Source organism: Trichechus manatus, unplaced genomic scaffold (genome assembly GCF_000243295.1).
Source record: "Trichechus manatus latirostris isolate Lorelei unplaced genomic scaffold, TriManLat1.0 scaffold00015, whole genome shotgun sequence".
NCBI classification, from domain to species: Eukaryota; Metazoa; Chordata; class Mammalia; order Sirenia; family Trichechidae; genus Trichechus; species Trichechus manatus.
In genome coordinates, this window is record NW_004443951.1 from 10,195,523 (window position 1) to 10,204,674 (window position 9,152).

A 9,152-nucleotide genomic window follows, 5' to 3' on the forward strand; every position below is an offset into this window, starting at 1 on the left:
CAACATAAAATAAAAATCCTCACAGCTGGACCAGTGAGCAACATTATGATAAATGGAGAAAAGATTGAAGTTGTCAAGTATTTCATTTCACTTGGATCCACAATCAACACCCATGAAAGCAGCAGTCGAGAAATCAGACAAGGCATTGCATTGGGCAGATCTGCTGGAAGAGAACTTTTAAGTGTTGAAAAGCAAAGATACCACTTTGAGGAGTAAGGTGCACCTGACCCATGCCATGGTGTTTTCAATGGCCTCATCTGCATGCAAAAACTGGACAATGAATAAGGAAGACCGGAGAAGAATCGATACCTTTGAATTATGGTATTGGTGAAGAACATTGAATATACCATGGACTGCCAGAAGAATGAACAAATCTGTCTTGGAAGAAGTACAGCCAGAATGCTCCTTAGAAATGAGGATAGTGAGACTTCTTTTTACTTACTTTGGATATGTTACCACGAGGCACTAGTCTCTGGAGAAGGACACCAAGCTTGGTAAAGTAGAGGGTCAGCGAGAAAGAAGAAGACCCTCAATGAGATGGATTGACACAGTGGCTTCAATAATGAGCTCAAACATAGCAAGGATTGTGAAAATGATGCAGGACTGGGCAGTGTTTCGTTCTGTTGTTCATAGGGTAGCTATGAGTCAGAACCGATTCAATGGCACCTAACAATAACAGCACCATCTTTTTTTTAGCATTCATAAATTCAAAATAAAGAATAACTTGTCATTAAAATACAGGTGCATTAATGATGAACTTTGACTAATACGTGGTAAGGGAGTTTGCTGCTAAAGAGGTCCTTCGCAAGTGGTGTGTTCTGTTTGTTTGTTTGTTTAATAGCCTTATTGAGATATAGTTTGCATAGCATACAATTCACCCATTTAAAATATATAATCCATTGGTTTTTAGTATATTCAGAGATGTTTGCAACGATTGCCACAGTCAGTTTTAGAACATTTTCATCACCTCAGAAAAATACCTATACCCTTTAGCTGTCAACCCCCCAGCACCTGCTCCCTTACCCCCAGCTCTAAAGAAGTACTAATCTACTCAATGTCTATATAGATTTTCCTGTTGTGAACATTTCTTATAAATGGAATCATGAAATGTGTGGTCTTTTATGACTGGCTTCTTTTACTTAGCATAATGTTTTCGAGGTTCATCCATGCGGTAGCATGTGTCAGTACTTCATTTCTTTTAATAGCTCAATAATATTCCATTGTATGGATATACTGTTTTTGCTTAACCATTCATCAGCTAATAGACCTTTGGGTTGTTTCTGCCTTTTGACTGTTAGGCATAATACTGTTATGAACATTCATATACAAGTTTTTGTGTAGATACATATTTTCATTTCTTTTGGGTGTATACCTAGGAGTGGAGTTGCTGAGTCATATGTTAATTCTATGCTTAACCATTTGAGGAACTGTCAGACTGTTTTCCAAACTAGCTGCAACATTTTATAATCCCACCAGAAGTGAAGTTCTGGGCTTTTAAAATCAATACATCACTCCTTAACTTACCTCTAATAACTCTAAATTTTTATAAGTGATTTTTCATTTTAAAGTGTCTTATGTATTATCTGATTTTACCCTTATATAGGAATTTGAAGTTCTGCCCACAAAACTTGGTGCAAGACAAGTTGCATTCCTGTTTTTCTTTAAATTAGAATTAATTTATTCCAAGTTGTCATGTGCTTGTTTATCTGAGATATTTAATCTCAGTTATTGTTGGGGCTGTTCCTACCTGCTGTACACGGACACGTCCCTGGGTGGTGCAAACATAATGCACCAGGCTGCTAACCAAAAGGTTAGAGGTTTGAGTCTACCCAGAGACACCTTGGAAGAAAGACCTGGCTACTTCCTAAAAATCAGCCTTTGAAAACCCTATCTAACACAGTTGTACTCTGACACACATAGGGTAGCCATGAGTCAGAGTCAACTTGACAGCAACTAGGTTTGCTATACACACACACTCAAACATACACACACACACTTATACACTTGGATTATATAAGAATGTCATTCTGAAGTAGTGCTAGGAAACTAGGAGATCACGAAGTCCCCTTTCCCTTGGACTGCCATCATTGGGTGCTCCCTCTGCTCCTAATCATTAACAGTAGTAACACTGCTATTTCAGAAAATTTAGAGATGCCATTCACAGTAATTACCTCTTCATTGGCCAACAACAGACTTTGCGTCTTGAAGCTATATTGTCCCCCATTCAGGATGCCCTGTGAATGAGTCACCCTCTTTTGTCACCCCATCTCATACTTTAACTAAGCTCTAGGGAAGCTTAAACTTTCCTCCAGGCCTGCTGCTATCCCTCTTTCTCAGAGACTGTCTAGCATAACCCTCTTCTCTTGGACCAAAACATCAGCTCTTTTTGTCTTAGAGGGTTGAAATTGGGTTGTAGGAGTCCTGGGTTTTGCAAATGGTTGACGTGCTTAGCTGCTAACCAAAAGGTTGGTGGTTCAAGTCCACCCAGAGGCATCTTGTAAGAAGGACCTGGTGATGTAAAAATCAGCCATCTAGAACCCTAAGAAGCATAAGTTCCACTCTGACATACATGGGTTGCCATGAGTCAGAATAGACTCAGCAGCAACTGGTTTTTTTAGTTGGGTTATAAGGCCAGCTAAGACCTTTAGAAAGGGCATTGTATATATATATTTTTCCCACTTGCTGGGGTGTGGGCTAGGAAAGGACATGCCAAAATCAGCTGGTTTTTTTCTTCTTTTCTTGCATAAGATAACTTCAATGTAAGCTATAGGAGTAGTGTTTTCCTTATTTTCTGGAAGAGAAAACTGAGGCACAAAGAGAGGCTATTCTAAGACCACATAATTAATAATAGAATTAGAACTGGATGTCAGATCTTTTGACTCATTGCCTCAGCTTGGTTCTTCTAGAATGTAATGCCTTTACATGTGATCTGGGAATTACTTATTAATAAAAAGTTAAATAATAAGTTAAATATGAACTAGCATATTTACTAAAGCTATTTGAGCTTTTTCAAAATCATTTTTAAAAGCTAGTCATTTCCCTGCATTGTTAATAGATATTTAAGAACTCAGAGCTATAAATTGACTTTTAGGAGCTTAGAAAAATTGCCTGTGTCAAAAGGTAGACACTGTTACAGTAAAATCTGTGTAAGGTGGAAACCTGTCAGAGAAGGTGTAAAAATGCCATGGAGGCAGTGTCTGACCTCTTCTGACTTCACAGGGGGAAAGAAGAATCAAGATCAGCAACACGAAGGCTGATTCCTATGGGGTAGAGGTCAGACAAGCCTCCTCTCTCTGCCATCTTTACCAATTCTGACACCAGCTGTCCCTCCCACGTCACGCTCTACTTCTTTGCTAAGTTTGATAATTCATTGAAATGGCCACACAGAACTCACAGACAGTACTCACGATTATGGGGTTTTTAGGGAAGTAACAGTTATAATTCAGGTTCAGGAACACTCAGAATACAGTTCCTCCATCAGTATAGCCTCTTCCCAGCTGTGCTCACAGCTGTGTGGCCCTAGGTGTCTCCTCAAAGGCACTCAAGCTTTCTCTCTCTGTGGGCCAGGAAGCCCACCCCACTGTCTCCTGCTGCCAGGTCTCTGCCACCGTGCTACCTTCAGTGTTAGAGCTCTATCTCTGTCTCCTGGTTCCAGGGGCATCTCAGCCAGGTCCAAAGGACACACTCTTGGCTCCCGGCTATTCTTCCTTGGTGGTGGTGGGATCCTCTCTTTCCTGCCTCTGGGGTGGCTTATTTCAAACCCAGCAGAAGGATGGCAAAACTGACCAATCCCTTTGGTGGGCCACAATTAACCTATATCACAGCCCCACCCAGTCACTTAGGTGGGAGCTACAAGACCATCACATCACAGAAGGAAAACTAAAATATTTTTCACTAAAATGAGCAATCGAAAGTGGTAAGACTGTACCCTGTCAAAGTGGAAAACTTGTGAGACTGGTAAAAACAAGGCAGTTCTGTCAAGTTCCAGCTGTCACGGGTTTCACTATGTAAGTGGAGGGAAGACCAAAAACATTTTCTCTCTTTCTCCTGGCCTTTCGTTTTTGGGGTGTCCTAACATTCTCAGTGGTAGAAAGGGAGATTCAGTTTAAAGAGGTTGATGTTTAAAAGAAAATGGGGACTTGAGGAAATGTAATGCAGTTTGTTCATTTCATGTCTTTTACTTACTGCGCGTTTCTCTTCAATAATGGAAAGGTCAGTTTCTTTAAGGATAGAGAACTTTGGGTGATAAAAATATTTAGAGGAGGGAATCTGAATATTTTGCTAAGAGAAATTATGGTATAGAAAGGGATTTGTTACTAAATAAGTTCTATGAAGGGTCACATGTTAGCTGGCTTCCACCTTCACTAAAAGTAAACTATGAGATCCAGGTTAACTGAAGGATGGGCCTAACTAAGAAAGGCTGTGGAATCTGTCTAACAGAACTCTAAAATTAGTTATCTAATGTACTGGGGGTCAGAGAGAGATATAAGATGACCCTGAATACTTCAGAGTTGTGACGATTTTGTTAAAAGCAGCCAGCCAGCAAATATTTACTATTTATTGAATCTTTACTATGTGCTGGCACAGTTTGAAGCTTTGGGAATACAGCCATGAACAGAACAGACCCCTTTCTTTGAAAGAGCTTACATTTTAATGGGGGGGGGACAAGTAAAAAAAAAATTAATTTCAGGCACAAAGAAGTATATGAATATGATAAAGTGTAAAGAGTGTTTAGGGGAATGGCCTTAGTTGGGACAATCAGGGGAGTCCTACCTGAGGAGACCATGTCTGTGATGAGGCCTAATGATCAGGAGCCTTGGTTGTGGGGTAGTGATGGATCAAAGTGTTTTATACTCCACTCTGATTTTAGACCATTGACCATCTTAAAGGAACTAATAAGTGTGATGGTTTATATCATTTTACGTCTAAAATGTTAGTAGATTTTAAGATACTATGATTTGCTTAGCAGTGAGGTAAAAGCAATATTAAATACTCACATTGCCACTCTGAATTTCTTGTGGCTTGCTTAGGTGCAAAAAATGACCTTGAATTTCTGTTTTTGAATTTTAAACTCAATGCCATAGGCCACACAGGAATAGAGCCTTCTGGTTTAACAAAGATTACCTATTTGTGAAAAGGCACCATGCTCACCTAATGATTTCAGAAACAAAAGTACCTATGTATGAATGCAAGTATGTGTGTGCTTTTGGTGATATAACCTTCTCAAAAAGGAAAATGAAAAGTGCCTAATTTCAAGTGGCTCTCTGTATTGCTTTTCGCAGAAGGGATTAATTCCAAGTGGTATTAGTTGAAGGAAAATTAGTGGAGAGACTAATTTAGGGAAATCTCTCACTACTCTTTGTGAGATTGGGGAAGAAAAGGGGTTCCTGGACTCTGGGAGGTTGGTTGGCTGGGGTGTGTCTACTTTGTCCAGGCAGAGTTTGCACAGATACTGACACCGGTGTCTTCCTTCTGGCAGATGGCTCAATCACAAAGGAGTGAGACAGAAGCGTCTGAATGCCTGGCTGGGAATCAAGAATGAGGATGCCGATGAGTATGTTCTCTCTGTACCATTCTGTCAGAGGGCTTTGTTCCCAGTATAAGACATGGGCCTTATTTATACATGCTAAATGTTAATTCTCACTGTCGCTTGAGGACATTGAATCCAGAACTTTGCATCTCTTTTGAACTGAATTGCCTGAAGAGTACCTTATAGGCTCTTGACTTCAGAGACCTGTCTAGTTACATAAAATCTGTATGCATCAGCACACAGACATTCATATTTCAGTTTATTCTGTGGGACATGTGAATTCGGTGCTTTCTGCACCATGGCAAGTAATGAAGTTCTTAAAACAAACAAACAAACAAAACTCAACCCAAAACTAACTGCAATTTAACTTTGTCCTTTTGTGGTTAAAGATTTAGAGGCAAGCTTTACTTACAAATTTCCTTTTAGAAATAAGTAACCTGATTGTTAAAATAATATTTTAACATTAATTTTTAGGACCTATTTTATGAATGAGGAAGATGAAAACTTGCCCCATTATGATGAGAAAACCTGGTTTGTTGAGGATATCAATCGAGTACAAGCAGAAGACCTGCTTTATGGAAAACCTGATGGAGCATTCTTAATTCGAGAGAGTAGCAAGAAAGGATGCTATGCTTGCTCTGTGGTGTAAGTCTTTTCTTAGGGTGTGACCTTTTGAAAACTTCTGTATTGATTAACTGAAAATCAACCTCTCATAAAATTCAGATCAAATTAGTTAAAATACAATAATGAAGGCCGATGGCTTGGACCGTTAATATTTGTACAAAGAAAAGAGTTGGTTGTTTTAGGAGAAATGATGTCTGAAATTATCTTGGGCATTTTAATTTACATGGTAAACAGATTAGGTGTTGCTGTTGTTATTTGTAAAAAGTAATGTAAGATCTGGAATTGATCTGCGTGCCTAACTTGGTCTCCATCGTCAGATTAGGGAAGGCTTGATTAAATAAACGAAGAACACTTACCTAAATTTTTCAATTAAATAGTATTTTGTGGAGGTAGTGATAGAAAATGTGAATGTGTTTTCCTTAAGATGATCTTGTGACTTTAGAGAAATCCTTTTAATGGAAAGTGAAATCATGGGGCACCTAACCATACCTCATTCAGATATCCAAAGACAGAACTACTTGAAATATTTCTTTTTTCAGTTGCTTGAGTTATCTGGGTGGAGATGGCAGAAGAGGATGCTTTTTGCGGGATGTAGGATCTTTTAAGAACAATTAAAAAAAAAAAAAGGAAGGCGGAAAGCCCAGTGCATTGATCCCTCAGGTCTTTGGGTAGCAGCCTATCGGTTAAGGACTTGGCTGGTGGAAGATGGTGCCCAGTGGCTCAGTCGGTCCCTGGGAAACCAAGGAGTAGCTTGAGTATGTGGGGGCAGTTGAACTCTTATTCTCCTTCCTTTAGCTACAGACTTGACCAAACTCATGTCCAAAGCAGTTTGGATTTCCCTTGCCTAGGAAAACCAACTGCAGTTGCACATCATATTGGAGTAGGTATAGGAGATGGGCTTTTGAGGATGGTTGGAAGTAGGAGAGTCTGGCATAAAAACTTCTACTTACTTGCCGGCCACTCTGGCTACAGGAATCCTGCCTACAGAGATCTCCCAATATATTTAGAGCATTTGCTGAAGTATGGATAAATTTAGTTTTTAGGAGACACTCATAGTAAAATAAAAATGATCATGCAGTAGGAGGTCAGGGCATGGAACTCATTTGTTTTTCCATTTTAATTTCCATTAATGATATCATAAGGAAGCCTAAGAAGAAGTTGTTGAACTTCAGAGCCTTCTCAGGCTACAGACCTGCAGCCAGCAATGCATGTGTTCTACTAGATTGAAGAGTCAGGTAGTGAGCACCTGTGATACTTACTGGTGTTGCCATTTGAGATAAGAAATTTTATTAGGGATATAACAACTAGACAAACAAATAGAAGACTTGAACTAAAACATGAAACAATAGACCTAACAGACATCTATAGAACATTCTACCCAACAACAGCAGAATACAGTCTTTTCAAGTGCACAGGAAACATATAGACCATTGACTAGGCCATAAAACAAATCTCGATAAATTTAAAAGGATTGAAATCATACAAAATATGTTCTCCAAACACAGTGGAATGAAATTATATATAAATAGCAGAAGGAAATTTGGGAAATTCACAAATATTTGAAAATTAAACAGTACATTCTTGAATAATCAATGGGTAAAAAAAGAACAAGGAAAATTAGAAAATACTTTGAATGAAAACAGAAACATAACATACCAAAGCGTATGGGACACAACTAGAGGAAAATTCATAGCTGTAAATACCTATATTAAAATAAAGATCTTAAATCACTGACTTAACCTTCCACCTTAAAAAACTAGAAAAAGAAGAGCAAAGTAAACCCAAAGCAAGCAGAAGGAAGGACATAATAAAGATTAGAGTGGAAATAAATGAAATAGAGAATAGAAAAACAATAGGGAAATCAACAAAACTAAAAGTTGATTCTTGGAAAATATCAATAAAGTTGATATCTACTAGACTGGCCAAGAAAAAAGAGAGAAGGCTCAAATTACTAAAATCAGGTTGAAAGAAATAAAAAGCATAATAAGGGAATACTATGTATGCCAAGAAATTATATAACCTAGATGAAGTGGACAAATTTCTTTGAAGACACAAGCTATGGAAACTGACTCAAGAAGAAACAGGAAGTCTGAATTGAAGGATAACAAGTAAAGAAATTGAATTATTGATCAAACAACTTCTCACAAAGAAAAGCCCAGGCCCAGATGGCTTCACTGATGAATTCTACCAAATGTTTAAAAAATTAACACCATCCCTTCACAAACTTTTCCAAAAAATAGAAGAGGATGGAACACTTCTCAGCTCATTCTACATGGCCAGTATTATCCTGATATCAAAACCAGAAAAAAGACATCATAAGAAAACTATAGACCAGTGTCTCTTATGAACATAGATGCAAAAATCCTCAACAAAATGCTAGCAAACCAACTCCAGCAACGTAAAAAGTTGTATATACCATGACCAAGTAGGATTTATCCCAAGAATGCAAGGTTCAACAATATGAAAACAAGTCGATATAAAACACCATATTAATAGAATAAAGGACAGAAACCACAGGATCATCTTAATAGATGCACAAAAAGCATTTGACAAAATCCAACATTGTTTCATGATAAAAACACTGAGCAAATTAAGAATAGTAGGGAACTTCCTCAGTCTGATAAAGGGCATCTATGAAAACCCCACAGCTAACATCATACTTAGTGGTGAAAGACTGAATACTTTCTCCCTAAGGCCAGAAGCAAGGTAAGGATGTCTGTTCTCACTACTTCTGTTCAGCATTGTACTGGAAGTTATAGCCAGATCAATAAGGCCAGAAAAAGAATTAAAATGCACCCAGATTGGAAAAATCAGCCATTGAAAACTCTGTGAAGCTCAGTTCTACTCTGACACACATGGGGTCACCATGCATTGGAATCAACTTGATGGCAATGTTTTTTTATTTTTTTATTTTTATATTTTATTGTACTTCAGGTGAAGGCTTACAGAACAAATAGTTTCTCATGAAACAGTAGTACACATGTTTTATGACATTGGT

At 38.2% G+C, this 9,152-nt stretch overlaps 1 protein-coding gene across 1 annotated transcript in view; it reads left to right on the forward strand.

Moving 5' to 3' along the window:
• PIK3R3 (phosphoinositide-3-kinase regulatory subunit 3) overlaps window positions 1–9,152 on the forward strand; it is a 148,199-nt gene that overhangs the window by 129,353 nt on the left and 9,694 nt on the right. The window contains exons 8-9 of the mRNA XM_004371793.3: window positions 5,480–5,554; window positions 6,005–6,175. Of these exons, the coding sequence (XP_004371850.1) occupies window positions 5,480–5,554; window positions 6,005–6,175 (246 nt within the window). The remainder of the gene's footprint in view (window positions 1–5,479; window positions 5,555–6,004; window positions 6,176–9,152) is intronic.